The sequence below is a fragment of the Emydura macquarii genome, unplaced genomic scaffold, assembly GCF_026122565.2.
Source record: "Emydura macquarii macquarii isolate MOO-44397 ecotype Brisbane River unplaced genomic scaffold, CSIRO-AGI_Emac_v2 contig_1644, whole genome shotgun sequence".
Taxonomy (NCBI): Eukaryota; Metazoa; Chordata; order Testudines; family Chelidae; genus Emydura; species Emydura macquarii.
The window spans coordinates 665,552-682,200 of record NW_027131781.1 but is presented as its reverse complement, the minus strand read 5'-3'; the positions used below and the strand labels follow the sequence as shown (position 1 = coordinate 682,200).

Here is a 16,649-nt window from a genome sequence, read left to right as displayed (position 1 = left end):
GGGGGTGTGTCAGCTGAAAGCTGCCTCCTGCCTTCCAGGGGCAGGAGGGTAACAGCTGTTCATGGCTGAGGGGGTCAGGACCCCGCTCTCTCACTTACTGCCTGTCCACATTAGTGCCTGTGCCACCAAGGATCCTCCCGCTCACTGCCTTGCCCCTTCCCCTGGCGGTTGCTCTAGTTCTGTGCCAGGCTACAGCTGCTGGGAGCAGAGCCTGCCTCGGGGCAGGGCTGTTACACCCAGGGCCAGTGGCTGAGTCTCTGCTCTGGAGCTACAGCCAGCCCAGCAGGAAACGCACAAGCAGAGCTGCCTCACCCCCACCCCCAGAACACAGCCCCAGCCTCCTCGCCCCAGCACAGCCCCAGGGCAGCGGATGGCGCAGCGCTGGAGCTGGCTGGGGGAAGCTATCAGACCGTAGTGCTTAGGAATTGATAGAGTAAAGGCCGGGGAGTGAGTGAGGGAGGTGGGGAGACCATGGTGTAAATGCTACTGTATCCAGAACGTGCTCCAGCAATAAATGAGTCTAAATCCTCTGCTGCTTTGTAATGCCAGTCAGCGGCAGGCAAAGCCTGGCTGGTTCTGAACCCGGAGCTGTTTGTGCGGAGCCAGACCTCAGCATGGCTCCGGCTGGTTGACCAACATGCCTGTCAGCTCGGCCTGGCTGCCAGGACCCTCCCTCCTCACAGCCGGCTCCTGCTATCCAGCTCCGGGGCTTCCACCTGGCGCAAGCTAAGCGCAGCATTTCAGGGCTGGCAGCATAGCCCTGCACTCAGGGCAAGCCCTTACCCAGCTGGCCAGCTCCTGCTGTCCCCTCTTGGGGATTCGACTCCAGTGCACAGCCTCCTGGAAGGGAGGTAGGCTTGGAGCACCCCCCACCCCCAGACAGGACAGAGGGTCAAAGGGTAGCTGAGTGGCTGCTGGGGGAGGATCCCCTGGGCCCTGTTCAAGCCCCTCCAAGCTGCACAGAGCTGTCTGAGGGAGCCCCACGGCTAGCCCCCCTCTGGTGTAGCTGACAGCAGCTCCATGCGGCCCTGGGAACAAGGCCCAACCCGCTCAGGCCTAGCCTCCTTGCATCTGGCCACAGGATTCTTACACCTCTGCTCCTAGCCTCTGGCGGGCCTGCTGGTTAGACTGCACCCTTGCCACCACTCTGGCTGCTGCTCCAGGAGGTGCTGGGCCTGCCCTCCACTGCTAGGGACAGAAACTGTGCCTCGCCCATGACGCACGAGGAGCTGCACCATGCACAGCACAGACTGTAACCCTGCCAGGGGGAGGGGGCTGCAGGAACAGCACTGTGCGGGGGCCGGTGGCACAACACACGGCCAGTCCACTGCAGCCCCAGCCTCCATCAGACCAGCAATAGGCTTCAGGCAGGCTTCTCGCCATTTCAGCCACTGCCTGCTGGGGCATTCACTGTAAGGCAGCTGTGCCCTGCCCCCACACAGCTCAGTCCCACGCTGGAAGATGAATGCCGAGCCAGTGTTGTGGGGCTGAAGGATGAAGAGTTCTCATCTGCACCACCTGCCCCTAAGTACCCTGCAGCCCTACCCACGCCCTCCCACAGGCCCCCTTCTAGCCTGAGTTCCCCCAAAAGCAGGGCACTGCTCAGTTGCCCACCAGTCACTTGTACTGGCAAGTGGCTCACTTTGGCCAGGATGGAGGCAGAGTAAGGTGGGACAGGTTCCCCACACTCCAGCCCACAGGAACCGGAAGGGCTAAAAACATGGCTGGGAGCAGGGCAGCAGGCATTCAGCCGCAGGCCATGGCACCAGCCAGCCCCTGGACACGGCCCGTTACACAGTGTGCTCACAGCAGCAGCACTGGGCAGAGAGAAGTGTGGTCTTAAGGGGGTCCATTTTATTGTCTCACTTCTCCAAATGTACAAAAAAATTAGAAAATAACCCTGTCTCCTCCCCCCCAATTCTCCCCCCTCCCCAAATCATCACCCAAGTCTGGGGCAGCCCCATAACAGTGCAGCTAAGAGACGGCAGGAAATTAAACACAACTAGGTACAGCAGATGGGTCCCTTCAGCCCATATGGCAATGGGTACTGTTTCTCCATTCCCCACAGCTGGCCCAGGCCACCCAGGGCTTCCCCAACACCCGCAGAATTCCTCCTCTGACAAGATGGTGAGTTGGGTGATGGGGCGCTCTACAGATCCTCCTGTGCCTTCTTCCTTTTCTTGGGTTTCTCCTCCTCCTGCAGCACAGGGGGGCTGGTCGCCTCCCGCTTCAAGTAGCTAATGAAGTCACTCACTTCCCGGCCACCCTGCAAACAGCACAAGAGCATGAGCATGCCTGGCTGGAACATGAGGCCAGTGATGGGCGCTAGGATTCTGGTCCCTGTGGGAATCGCTGGCCCCCAAATGGGGGGTGTTCTCCTGCCTCATGGGAGGCCAAGCTCCTCCAGACCATTTCCCTGAGAGCACTTTAAGGCTCGCACATGGGACGTGGCAGCACATCTCAGAGGTGCAGCTAGTCTACAGGGCAGTGTTCCTGGGAGCCTACGGGGCTGCACAGCGCTGCACAGCTGGAGGGAGGGTAGTGGGATCAGTCCTGCCCAAAGCTGTGGCAGCAGCAGCACACCTGCCTGCAGAATGCTCCGGGCAGGAAGGAGACACTCACCTCATATTTCTTTGGATTCTGCTTGTTACCAGCTGGAGCAAAATAGATTGTGGGGAAGCTGGGGAGAGAAGAGACATCTCAGCTCTACCATGTTCAGCTTTCTTCAAGCCTAGCCCCTCCAGAGTCAGTCTAGCACTCGCCATGCAGGGGAGCAGGCTTGCCCTGGCCCCATACCGGGGGATCACTGCTGCAGGGAGTCTATCACCACACAAGGCAAGGGATAAGCAGCTCAAGGCACCATCAGCCAGAGGAACCCCTGAATGGCAGCAAGCCAGGCCCCAGTGGGAGATTATGAGCACCATCCGTTTGCCATGGGAGCAGAGCTGACCGAGCACCTGCATTCAGGGTCTGCAGAAAGACAGGTGCTCAGTGCCAAGAGGCGGCTCAGAAGCAGAGGGAAGGAAGGGCAGAGGTGACGTTCAGGAAGCTGTCTGTAGGTGTGGCTGGGATGCAGACACCCTGAACAGGAGCAAGGGCAGATGCTTTCGTTTGCTTGAATTATTCCAAGTCTGAGTTTCTGCTGACAGCTGCTCAGGAGCCAGACAAGCAAGTTCCTAGTGACTGGGACTAGGAGCACATCAGCCCCCAGCTGCCATCCGAGCCCCCTCCGCCCCCCCATGATTACCCAGCCCTTCTATAGCACAGTCAGTGGTTGGAGGCAGGAACCAGGTCTCTCCACTTCCACCCCACCCCATGCAAGCTGAAGCTCTTACCCTCGGACTTCATATGGTGAAGGCACATCATTGGCTGTAGCATCCATCTTGGCGATGACAATGTTGGGGTCTTTGCTGAGCTGTGGGAGGACAGCACACTAGTGAACAGATCCCCATTAGGCTATTCTGGAGGCTGATCCCACACGTGCCACTAGGGCCTATCGGAACAGCCATGGGGAGGCTGGAGCAGAATCTGGGACAGCAGGGTTAGGCTCAGGACATTTGTACAGCGCCTAGCACCACATGGACCCTGCTCTATGACTAAGGCCCCTAGGTGCTCTGGGTATATAAATAATCCAGCGAGTCCCAGCATTCTCCTGGTGCATGACTGGGCAATACTAGTTCAGGCTGGTATGGATGTGTAACATTCAGGCCCATTCCAGAGCACCCCCATGGGGGGCTGGGAACCAGGTTTCACAGCTCTGCCATGTCTCCCAATGGACACCTCACCATTACCCTGTGGAGCAGCAGACAAGGCTAAGGCCTCCTGGCTGAACCACGGGACTTGCTGGCTATTTAGGAAACCACCAAGTTAACTGCTAACAAGTTCACACACTCTAGCCATGCAAATATCAGAACAGTCATAACCAGAGGGAAGTTGTGTTCACGCAGGGATACAGTCATCAGTCATTTCTATTGAACAGGGCGTTCCCATTGCAGAGTGAGCATCATTCCAACACCTGGCCATTTCTAATGATAGCTCCTGCCTACGCTGCTCCCCACCTGCCTTCGTTCTCTGGGACCGGGAGAAGAGCTGAGGACTACAGGAGCCCAGGGACCAGATCTGAGCCATCACTCAGGCAGGCATCTTCCTAGGAAGGATCCACCGGGGAGTGCCCTGGGGACGAGCTCCCAGCAGTGCTCGGCCAGAGGATAGGGGCCTGGAAAGAGGTGCCAGTAACTGATCAGGGAATACTGGTGCACCATGGCCACTGGCACAGCCAATACCATTCCCCAGATGCTGCTTCAAAGAAGACACTCCAAGTGCCACCCACCCTCAAACACAACTAGACGGCAGAAGGACCAGCGACTTACTGACCAGGGCCGGTTTAGACAGCAGTCAGAGGAGGTCCTTTAGAAAGGCACATTCATGCCACCTTACGGCTTGGCCTGCTGGCCATGGCCCACTGGGACAGCTGAGTTTTGGGGGAAGACAGCTGACAGGCAACAGCTCCAGGCCCACCTTTTCTCCCAGCTCCTTGTACTTGGGCTCCAGGTTCTTGCAGTGGCCACACCATGGTGCATAGAACTCGACCAGGACATCTTTGTCTTCCGCATTAACAATTTCATCAAAGTTTTCAGCAACCACCACCTGCAAAGAATGAATTCTCCAGCTTAGCTGCACTTGTGCATGTTAATAACCTGCTCTCCAGGCTCTGACCCAAGCAAGCCTGAGCCTCACGCAGGAAACTGCACTTTGCAGTCTTGGAAGCCTGCTCAGTAGATGCTAAGTCAGCCATGGCTGTTCTGATTCTGACCAGCTGTCCACTAGATCTACATTTACTGGGGACTTCACAGAGGCCTTTGGACTATTCTCACAACCAGGTCAGACAATACATCACTGGAATTTTGGTACACGTGCAGTCAAGTAGAACCAGCTCTGGTAACCCTCAGCTTCCTCCTCGTCTAAGAATCGCTCCCAAAAGAAAGTCTCTTGACTGTACTCTTCACACAGGTGCTGGCATTTACTGGTGAGGGACACGGGAGGCTTTACAGCCCTAAATATAAAAACTCTGAAAAACGCTATTTGCTGCTCAGCTTCTAAGGGAAGAACTGGCCCAAGAGTGCAACCAGCTTGGCAGCCCAACGAGCATGGAGGTACAGAAAGTGGCTGGCATGACAGCAGAACTCTGCATGTGCCCTAGAACGTGGGACTCCAGGGCTCATTAAACTCCAGTTCAGGCATTTCTAGTGCACATCACCCAAATACCGGGTCCCATGATGACAGGACAGCAGGCTGCACTTTGATTCTTTTTCTTTGCCCAGGCAGCTCCACCCCAAAGGGAAGGATTCCCCCCAGTGTAGGCTTCTCGGATGATAGAGCACAGAGAGCTGAGCTAACAGGATGTGGTTCAGGGAAACGGACGTCCCCACGGTATTGGAGAGCACTGCACAGAACACTTGTCAGCTCAACATGCACGGTTCCTTCCGGGGTGGCAAAAGCCACGTAAGAACACCCTTCAACTGATCGGCAGCTCTCAGCAGCCCTTACCTTCACAGGACCATCATTGTTCTCAGGGATGGGCTCCGATTTCAGGTATTTCTTCAGGTTACCATCGAAGTAATCCTGCAAGAATCTCTCCAGAGCTTTCCCATCACGGCTACAAACCAAATGCAGGTGACATTTTAGAAGCAGCCTAGAACACAGGACTAGCACGTGCAACCTACAAATCCTGAGGGAGTTGTATTCTATCCCCAGACAGCAGCACAGTGAAGAAAGCCACTTGTATCCTCCAGCCTCAGTGCTAACCCAGGGCCTCTTAACTCCCCACATTGACCCAGAGCACAAGAGCCATGTGGGCACCTCCAGGATTTTTGGAAAGTCTGCCTGGGTGCATGTTCACCCTGTAAGTCAGGCACTCCTGCTGCCCGTTTCTCCCACCCACGAGATGGACTGCAGGGTGTCCCACGTCCTGTATTTTCACTATTCACACCGCCTGCTCTTCAGTCTCAGGTTATTTTCTACCCGTGTCTACTTTTTAGGTAACTTGGAATTAAATCCTCAACCCTTACAGCTCCTCCTCATGTAATCCTTCCATAGTGTGGGAAGCTGTTCCAGTAACTGCCCAGTAGCAGGCTTGGACTACAGCCACAGCTACTCATCTGCTACACAGGAACATCCAGCTCAGGTTTCCTCGCAGTGAGCCCAGGTGCAACTCAGACTCTAAGGTCAGAAGGGACCATTATGCTCTTCTAGTCTGACCTACACAATGCAGGCCACAGAACTTCACCCACCACTCCTGTAATGAAACCCTAACCTAAGACTGAGTTACTGAAGTCCTCAAATCATGGTTTAAAAAGACTACAAGGTACAGAGAATCCACCAGCAAGTGACACATGCTCCATGCTGCAGAGGAAGGCAAAAAAACCCAGTGTCTTTGCCAAACTGCACTGGGAGAAAGTTCCTTCCTGACCCCACATATAGCGATCAGCTAAACCCTGAGCATGTGGGCAAGACTCACCAGCTGGACCTCAGAAAGGACTCTCTGTAGCAACTCAGAACCCACCCCATCCAACGTCCCATCATAGACCACTGGGCACATCTACCATCAGTAGTCAAAGATCCGTCTGTTGCCAACTTAGGCTGTCCCATCACACCATCCCCTCCATAAACGTACCAAGCTCAGTCTTGTAGCCAGCTCGGTTTCTTGCCCCCACTGCTCCCCTTGGGAGGCTGTTCCAGAACTTCACTCCCCTGATGGTTAGAAATCTTCCTCTAATTTCAAGTCTAAACTTCATGATGGCCAGTTTATCTTCATTAGTTCTTGTGTCCATACTGGGGCTGAACTTAAGTAACTCCTCTCCCTCCTTGGTATTTATCCCTCTGATGTATTTAGAGACAGCAATCATATCTCCCCTTAGCCTTCTTTTGGTCAGGCTAAACAAGCCAAGCTCTGAGTCTTACCTCATAAGGCAGGTTTTCCATTCCTCGGATCATCCTAGTAGCCCTTCTCTGCATCTGTTCGAATTCATTTCTCAAACATGGGGGACCAGAACTGCACACACTATTCCAGATGAGGTCTGCCCAACGCCTTGTATAATGGTACTAATACCTCCCTATTTCTACTGGAAATACCTCGCCTGATGCATCCTAGGACTGCATTAACTTTTTTCACAGCCACGTCACATTGGTGGCTCACAGTCATTCTGTGATTAACCAATTCGCCCAGGCAACTCATTGCCAAGTAAGTTTTGGAGAGGCTTTAACTGGGACTGGACCATGAGGGAGGAAGGTGCTTCAAGCCCAGGACTTACGAGAATTCCTCCTGCATGACGTATTTTTCTCCCTTGGCTGTTCTGATGGCAACGACAGGCACGTCGCCCGTGCTGCTGTCCAGGCCAAACTCTGAAAGCTCATGGCCAAAGGTTTTTCGACTAGCAACAGCGAAGTAGAGGTTGTGTCCAGCATTCAGGAACTTCTGTGCCACCATCATCACTCTAAGGAAAGCAGAGGAAAGTGTGCTGTTACTCCTATGGACATTAATGAGTTTCTCAAAGACACCAGAGCACTTGGAGACAGGAAGAGAACCATCTCTTTCCAGCTGAAACAGAACAGCTAGAAACAAGAATTAGTGGCTTGGGAGGTTCTGCGAAAGGAAACATGAAAATGCAGTTGGAAGAGCAGGAAAGAAATAAACATGCTGCCAAACTGTGTGCTACCTAGGGATCCCCAGTGCATAGCTACCACAAATCTGCATTCTGCCAATGCTCAATTGGTACTCAACACTCCTAGCCCCTCAGGCAGCTCTCCAGTGGCTGCAGCACTGGATAGGGAGCAAATTCCCAGTAAGGCAAGGTGTCAAATACCCTGCTGAGTACAGAGAATGGACTCGAGCCTGGGCCTCCTCAGCAAAATTAGTTGTTTTGGGCCTCAATCAAGCAGCTTTGGTTTGGACAGACTTATAAAGGAACCAGGGCTCCTGAGTGGTTTCAAAGGTTAATGCACTGTCTACGCTTTATGCTGAACAAGTGCTCCAGGCGTGTTAGCTGGCTGCCTGCAACCGATGGAAACACCAAGTGCTTGCTACAGAAGCACAAGCTGGGAGAGGCAATTTTCTGGGATCAGAAGCAACACTTAGAGGAACAAGGCCGTTGGCCTGTAACTCCTCTCTACTGCAGACAGAGCCAAGTGATGGGAGCATTTAACACAGTCCCAGGAATTATTCCCGAGTCGGTATGCACCCTGGAGACAGTGTTCTGCCAGAGAAACCACACGAGTCACCAAAATAGAGCACTGTAGGGGGGAGCAAGCCTGTGGATTAGAATCTACCTTCCTCTGCTTACCTGTTGCGCCAGTAGTTGGAGCCCTTGGCATTCTTCTCATAGTCCACATCATAATAAGCTACCAGCAAGTCCTTCCCTTGGATTAAGTCTTTGTTATCTTCCGTCAGATGTGGGCAGATGCCAAAACTATCAACAAAGCAGTAGTTAGCAGCCTGCCTCTCCTGCTGAGCCCCTCCTCCCCACTCAGAAATATAGCACAATCCTATTCTCACCCAAGGTCACGGGCTCAGTACAACTGCTCACATCCACCAGGCTTACTGGAGAAGTGTTTTATTCATTTGCACATCAGCCCAGCCTAGCATTCTGTGCCGTGTCTGAACATACAAAGTTACACACCAAAGAGACGCCACCGGCTTTTGTCAAATTAGGGACCTACTTTTATACAACAAAAGCTGAGCTAACTAATGAGCTAACTAGGTCACTGGAATGCTCGCTCAAGTGCCCTGCAGCCACGGTGGGGCAGAGGTAAAGCCCACACAGGAATCTCATTCCTGAGCCCGAATGATGGACTTGCCGGGCACTATGTACCGCAAGCCAACTATTCTGCCACGTGTTCTGTTAGAGCAGAGCCCCTAAGGCAGTGGTTCTTAACCTTTCCAAACTACTGTACCCCTGAAGCCTGAGTCCCACCCCCACGGGGCTGAGGCATGTAACTTAGTTTCATGGCGCCCCTGTGGCTCCAGGCAATTGCCTTTCTTGCCACCCCCAATACCAGCTCTGCACTTGCGACCCCTCTAAAACTGTCACAACCCCCAGGTTGAGAAACACTGCCCTAAGGGCAGTTTGAATTTAGTACCCAGGAGGCAGTGCTACTAGCCAGGCCCCGCCATTAGGACCGAAGCCAGACTGCTCATTGTCCCCGGAGTTTAGCGTAACTCAGTCACCCACCCTAGCCCATGGTTCAAAGTGAGGCGTCACTCACATGTTCTCCTGGATAAACTTCTTGATCTTGCCACTGGTGATTTTGTCCTCTGTGTACCTCAAAGTGCCGTCCTCAAATTTGTTTGCCAGGCGTGGGGGACGGAATAAGACAACACCCCTGAACAGAGGTAGAGAGTACAACATGAAAGCTGCAGGAACTAGCAGAATGGGGATAAGTGGGCAGGTAGAGTGTTAGATGCCTGACCTTCGACAGACTTTACAAGTACACAGTTCCTGGATAGAGGGACCATCTAGGTCCTGAACAAAGCTACCTGTACCACAGCCATCCAGCCAAGTCCTATGCTACTAGCCAGAACAAGCAGCAAGATCTCTGACAGCTTACAAGTAAACACCTCCCCCCCAGTGGTGACAAGGGAAGAACAGGCTGGGTAACAAGGGAGCAAATATCAGGGCCTGCAAAAAAGGAAGTTTAGCTCCCCCTAGTAAAGCACTCTGCATGTGAAGCAGTAGTTTGATGTGCACACCCCAGTCCAGCAGGGCATGGGGACTTTACAAGTGTTTATAGGTCAGCTTCTCTCCCGTCCCTACACAAGAAACAACCCCCCCTCCCTGCAGTTTACGGCTGAAGGGTCTCAAGTACCCACCAGCAGGATGTAGGCAGGCTGGTCCGAAGGGATTTGTGACATTTCCAACAGGTCCCAACAGCACTGATTTTGGAAAGATTAACCACATCTGGTCTTGCTTCAAGCTCCAAGAAGAAGGGAAATGCCCCACGTGGGAAGCTATTAAAGGAATTAACTTTCCAAAGCACAGCTGTCTGAGTAGGGTCTATGTGGATGTTCCTGCTGCCCCAACAAGAACCACCTGCACACTAAGCCACTTACTCTCCATCTGTCTCATACTTCTGTATCAGCTCCTCCTCGCCGGTGTGTGCAAAGCGATAGTTATCTCTGAGGTTGCTGGCTGCTTTCATGAACTCTGAATAAGCATCACCAAATGCATCTTTGAAGAAGCCTGCAGCAGAGAGACATGGTGACCCTGCAGCATCTCTGCCTCAGAAGAAGCAGATTCACTGTTTGACTCAAACCTTTTGCATTTACTGTGCCTGAGAATTTGTCACTTCCGAATGGATTCTTCTCTGCCCAGTTCAACCCCTTCTTTTTAGCCAGGGTCAGCTTCCCTGCATTGCTGAAGGAGCACACTAGCATTCCCTTTCTTTTCCATATGTCAGCAGAAACCAAGCAGCTTTCTTGGGAGCACATCTGGCCCAATCCCCAGCCTAAAAAACTGCAGTACTTTGGGCACCACGTTTGCCTCTTGCAGCCAGAGATGGCGCTGCATGTTGGGCAGCTGGGGGGTCTAGCCCTAACCTTACTCCTGCAGAGAAAAAAAACAAAGCCTCTTGGTGCACCATCCACAACAGTACACTGAGGCATTATCCTCAGCTAAGTGAGCTGCTTGCCTTGCTGCCTTTGATAGTCCAGCACCAGTAGTTCTGAGGCTATTTCACCTGCTATCCTGGTGACTCATCCAGATGTTTTTGGACACCACTGTGTAAGGCAGCGTTTCTCAATGACCGGTCTGTGGACCGGCACTCATCCCTGAGACTTCCCTGACACAGTGTAGGAAGGCAGCAAGCCAGTCCCTGGTATCAAAAAGGATGAGAAACACTGGCCTATGGCACTTACTCCATTAGAGAGGGTGTCAGTGGATCTGCATGAGTGGTAGGGAAGGATGTTTTGGTATCATCCATAGGCCATGGTCAGATCATGATCTGAAATCAGGATATCCTGGGGCAGCTTGTGATACAATCCTTGATGTTCATGTTTGGTTCCAAGAGCCAGTGACAATCAGATTCCAGCAGGGGGGGCGGGGGTCAGGAGAATGTGTAAGCCCAAGGAGAGATCTGCTGCTGCTTACACTTGCCTGAGAGCAGTAGCAACATGCTTTGTAGGTGCCTGGAGGACTTGAAAGACAGGCTTCCCCCAGGACAAAGCATCCAATGTGGTTTAAATGCTATATTGGCCCATACTACTCACCTACTACAGAAGCATCTTTGTCACTGATGAATTTCTCAAAATCTGCCACAGAGTGGAGAGCCACTGAGGCAGGTCCTGCCTGTTTCTTGAGGTGGCTGACAATCCCATCTTAGGAAGAAGGAAGATAAGTTTACAGCAGTGTTAGAATGATGGCTTTATGGATTTCTAGGAGACTGATTCCAAGCTTTTAGGACAGAGATTGTTTCTGCACCATATTCCTGTTCAGTACTTAGCTAAATGGGACACCAGCCAAGTCTCTAAGCATTACTGTAATACAAACATGTATGCATCCTAAGCCCACAGGGGAACTTCCAAGAAAGCACATTGAACTCGAAGAGATCCACAGAGGAGACTCAGAATCGATTCACCCCCAATCCCTCCTCAAGAGCTGCAAAGCTTGCCATTCAAGTGTAAGTCTTCCTCTCCTAGCTACCAGTGCAGAAACATAAGGAGTCAGGAGACTTGCAGGATTCCAGGTCTCAGGATTTCAGGAGACCAGTGTATGATGCCCACCACATGGTGTTACATTTACAGTGTCTTTGTGTCTATTCTGAAACCTGACCTTGGAGCACTAGGTAACAAGGAGCCCTGAGCAGCACGTGCATTGCAGTGGAATTTCAGAGATAAACAGGTGAATTCATCAATCTGGTACAGTCAACAGGCAAGACCTAGTCTCTCCTTCTAGTGTCTTTTGGCCACTGGATCTCTCCCATTGCCAATCAGATGTTGTGGACAAGGCAGACTTGTCCACTCCTCATCAGGCACCAATTACATACTCAAGTTTCCAGGGCTTCCCTCCCCTTCCCCCATCACCATGAAGACAAGTTGAGCCTGTTAAGTGGGCCATGCAGCCAGGACACGGTCATGGAGGTGGGAGCAAGTCAAATTGAATCAAGATGGCAAAGTGCTGCAGCAGGATGCCAGGTTCCTTACCAGCTGTCCTGGGCCCATCATAGGCACCTGCCTCTTCCCCATCCCTAAAAACCTTCAAGGTGGGATAGCCGCTGACTCCGTATTTGTTACAGGTGTTTGAGTTTGCTGTGCAGTCAACCTGAGGAAGAGAAATATTGCTCCTTAATGGCAGTCAGTCACATTCATACAGCATCAGCATGTAGCACAAACAAGACCCCTCTGCTGGAGAAATCAGAAGCAGCACAAGGCAGCTTCCCTATACAGGGACCCCCACACAACTACATGGAGTCAAGAGATGCAGTCTCAACAGGGCCTTAAAAGAAAGTGCGTATGCACAGGGCTGGGGTCTTCTAGCAAAAAAAGTTACAGGAACAAGAGCTAGCTCCAGCTGGCACCCTGCATGCCTTGAGTTACAGAACATGCGATCGGTGCTATACAGAACATGCAGCAGACAGTATCCATGCCCTTGGAAGCTTATAGGTCAGATCTAGTGCACCCACTGGCTGGCCAGGAGATTGATTTGGGGAGATCTGAAGACCAAGTTAGCTTGGCTAACTAGGCTAGGAAAGTACATCCCGGGAGAATACATGAGAGGCTGAACTGCACTGAATACACTGAGAGAGGCTCCATTGATAACCCTGAAATTCCTTTAATCAACCAACTTAACAGAGCCTATAGATGGCTGAAACAGAAGAATGCTACCAATGGCCAGAGGGGCTGATATGAGTCAACAGGGACTGGATGGTGTGCAAAGACTACCCTGATGAGACACTGGCTTAGTGGAGCTGTACATGTCAAACAGTGACTAGGGTTCCCTTTACCTCTTAAACCCCTTATGAGGAAGCTTCTCTCTTGAAAGCAGCTCTCTGCCTCAAGGCAGTGCTCTAAGGCACATCCCTGTATCGGCCCCCTGGAGTGAGCTGAGTAGGGCCTACAAGGCCTTTTCCATCCCCAGTTAATGGGGAGGAAGTTTGTTTCCCTGCATGCAAGCAGACTCCTTTCTAGTGCTCTGCACACTGCAGAGTGGGAGGCAGGAGATGCAAGTGCATTAGACGTACTCCAAATCCCCTAAACCAGGGTTTGAGACTGTCATTTACCCCATAAAAGGCCCACAGATACAAGTCCCTTCCAAAGCCCTGAGTGCTTGTGCACAAAAAAACGTATTTAATGACAGCAGTAAAGGGAAAGGCTAGGTCGCTTGCCTTGCACTGGAACTGACCAGTCCTGGCTGACAGCACTACTTCTGTAATACTGCCTCCTGTGGATGGAATCTGCTTAAGACCTAGGGCAGGAGGACTCTGGGCCCTTGTAGGCTTCATATCCATAGACCATTCCCTCAAAATGGAGCAGAACAGAAACCCACGCCCTCACATTTATGAAACAGAGGAAATTAAGTCAGACCCCAAATCGTCATGGAAACACTGGAAGCACTAGTCAAGGCACATCCCCATGCACAAGCTTTTAGTCAGTGGATTGTACATGTAAAGTCTTCTGCCTGCCACAGACACCATTTAAGAGCCACCACAGAGAGGGTTCCAGCCCAGTCAGAGCTGGTAACCTGTCACAGAACAGTGTCCGTAGACCACGTCCCCACCTTTACTAGAGGAACAATTCCTTTCAGTCTGGTAGCAGCAGCCTCGTACTCTGGTGCTAGTCGTTTGCAGTGTCCACACCTGAAAGGGAAATGACCAATTGTTACACGGAAAAACCCCCCTGCAATTGAGCAGATGCCACATTTCCATTTACAAAGGATCTCCACGCTGTCAGACAGCCGATCCACCCAACAGCCTTCATAGAAACAAACACTGAGGCTTCCTGGAAGGATTTTCAACTTGGAGCTCAGCCAAGGGCTGAGGGTAAGAGAGATGGGGTAAGTCACACTGACAATATCCCTCCCCAACGTTTTGGAATTGCACTATTTGAGCAGTGCCGGAAGAAAAAAATGGGTTGATCTTCCAAGAGACTTTACTGTATTCACTAGAATACATGCCAGTGCACTACTGTCTTCACACAGATGCCCAACAAACATTCGTACTAAACACTGCAACTTAATTCCTTCCCACTGAGATGAGTGGAATTAAGTTTGAAACTTAATATGAATAAATCATCCAGTCAGCACACTTATCTACTGTGAATGGACTTGCCATGTCCTGACTTTCTATTCATTTCAGTGGAAGATCTACTTCTTGTTCCTGTGTATGTACAAACATTAACCATAGCACTACAATAATTTGATGCCACGTATTTCAGGCCTGTATTAAGCAAGTTGTATTTACAGCTTTATCAGCTAGTGAGCTGCTGTCTAGTTTAGCGAGTTCTGCCTGCTTTCAGCAGCAGGTAAAATAAATGGATTTTAGTAATCTCGATAGTTGAGTAACTCCTTACAGAACTGAAAGTAAAAATAAACCTCTATTTTAATCATCCCAGCTAATCAGTAACCCAGGCTAACAAGATGGCGACATTAGTCAAACATCTTCTGTTGCCAATGGCATGATCCACAACACACCAGAGCTTTCCATCCTCTGGCAACATTTAGCAAGACGTACAGTGCACAATCCAGCAGCACAGAACGAAGGGAACCATGGAACTGGGTATTTGGATACAGTTCCTAGAAATCCTCAGTTTTTTTTCTCTGCCTTCCTCAAGCAATCTAACAAATGAAGGCCTGTCCATGGCTTAGTGTTCTTTCCTTAATTCAACAGAATTTGTATAAGTAACCAGGATTCGCTGTTCCATTTGTCACAAACAAGGTGTTAATACAGTCGTTTTGTTAGACAAATGCACTCAGTGAGTTGCTGACTTATTCACTATTTCATAGAATAGATGGGGTGTTTTGCTTTTAATGTGTGAAGCATTAGGAAGTCTATGATTGAAGCTAGATACCAATTCAGAAGTATAAGCCAATGCATCAATCCCTAACATCATGTAGGAAACAGGACCACTCCCATGGAGCATTCACCAATGACTTGCAAACAAAACCCCATTCTCTAACCAATTAAAAGCAGACACCACAGCAGAGAGCCTCCTCATCCTCCTGCAACCTAATGCATGATGGAAGCTGTAGTTCTCATTCTACACCATGCAGTCAATCAGAAAATTGTGACAAGAAAGCAGCTAGTACTTCCTAGAAATGTGGAACCGTCTCTTATCTTTAAGGTGTCCAATTTCAAGCTAAGAATTGTTGTGATACTACAGAATCCAGTGTTTTACCATCTGAAGTTGGAAATGCCGTAGTCTACCACAGTCTATCGCGAACACCCTGTCTGAGGTAAACGATAACTCTGCACTTACCAGTTACTTTCATTTTGTATTTTGGAAAAAGACAAGGCCACAAGCAACAGAGAGTCTGCCAGAGTGAGCCCTGACTGCCTGTCCTAGAGTCCCTGGGCTGGAGCCCAGTGTAGAGGGCGAGCCTAGGGTCCCCTACCAGCCACATGAAAGCATGAAGCCCCCGAGAAAGGAACAGACACCCGCAGAGAAGGGTGTGCTACCAGCGGGTCCAGAACCGGGGGCAGCACACGATTTTGCTGGATTTTATTTTACTCCCGAAGGAGTGGGACTAAAACGCAACCTGGCTAGAGGGCTGAACCCCGAGAGGCAGCAGGGCAGACCGAAGAGGGCACCTGGCCGGAGCTGGGGGGTGCTGCAGGCGGGGAGCCAGCGAGCCACACCCAGCTGTGAGGGGCTCTCCCGGGCCGAGTCTCATCCCTGCCTGCCCCATCTCAGCCAGGAAAGCCTGCTCCTCGCAGATGCCGAGGGCCCGCGGGCGCAGAGAGGCGGGCACGGCAGGTCTGCACGGCCAAGTGCTGCGGCCTCACCCCCACCTGCAGGCACGGCCCGTCCCCCCAGCGGGCCTGCCACGGCGGAGCCCCCTCGCCGCGCCCTGCCACCCGCCCCCGGACGGGGCCAGCCTGAGGCGCAGCCACTCGAGGCCAGGCCCCGTGTCCAGCCACCCCGCCACCCCGCCCGGCCCGGCCGCTCACCAGGGCGCGTAGAACTCCACCAGCACCAGCCCCGGCCGCTCGGCCAGGCCGCTCTCGAAGTCCGCGTCGCCGAGCTCCAGCACGTCGGAGGCGCGGCCCGGCCGGGGCCCGAGGGCCAGGAGCAGCAGCAGCGCCGCGGGCAGGGGCAGGAGCAGGCTCAGGGGCGCGGGCAGGGCCATGGCGGCGGTGCGAGGGCGGCGGGTGCGAGGGCGGCTCCTGCCTCGCGTCCTCCTCAGCGGCGGCCGGATCGACTCGAGAGCCGCGGCTGCAGCGCGCCGGAAGTCCCGCCCCGAACCGGATCTGCCGTGTGGCAGCGCCCCATTGGCTCCCGAATGTCGCGTCGCGCGAGGCTGGGCGGGGCCTGGGTGGGCCTCAGCGTCCCCGGCCCGCGGGCCCGTGCATATGGGGGCGGGGCTGGGCTCCGCTCAGGGCCCCTGAGGGCCCGTTCCTGGCCCCACCCCCTACGCCCGCGCCCCGCCCCCCTCCGGCAGCAG

At 52.6% G+C, this 16,649-nt stretch overlaps 1 protein-coding gene across 1 annotated transcript; it reads right to left on the bottom strand.

The window, feature by feature from the left end:
- Nucleotides 1-1,092: 1,092 nt before the first annotated feature.
- On the bottom strand, nucleotides 1,093-16,405 carry PDIA3 (protein disulfide isomerase family A member 3). The gene is made up of 13 exons (XM_067555392.1): nucleotides 16,156-16,405; nucleotides 13,767-13,845; nucleotides 12,194-12,311; nucleotides 11,261-11,368; nucleotides 10,106-10,235; nucleotides 9,262-9,378; nucleotides 8,340-8,465; nucleotides 7,311-7,493; nucleotides 5,548-5,656; nucleotides 4,519-4,647; nucleotides 3,336-3,415; nucleotides 2,623-2,680; nucleotides 1,093-2,266 (listed from the first exon to the last, which is right to left on the bottom strand). Exons 1-13 carry the CDS (start codon nucleotides 16,332-16,334, stop codon nucleotides 2,150-2,152), a joined length of 1,533 nt encoding a protein of 510 aa, XP_067411493.1. The 5' UTR covers nucleotides 16,335-16,405; the 3' UTR covers nucleotides 1,093-2,149.
- Nucleotides 16,406-16,649: the final 244 nt, after the last annotated feature.

What these genes read in the sequence shown, in the direction of transcription:
- PDIA3 (XM_067555392.1), bottom strand. Translation starts at nt 16,334, where the DNA reads ATGGCCCTGCCCGCGCCCCTGAGCCTGCTCCTGCCCCTGCCCGCGGCG. An exon ending in GAATTGTTCCTCTAGTAAAG is followed by an intron (nt 12,312 to 13,766) that starts GTGGGGACGTGG and finishes TCTCTTCCTCAG; the next exon opens with GTTGACTGCACAGCAAACTC. An exon ending in AAGTTTATCCAGGAGAACAT is followed by an intron (nt 8,466 to 9,261) that starts GTGAGTGACGCC and finishes CTTTGTTGATAG; the next exon opens with TTTTGGCATCTGCCCACATC.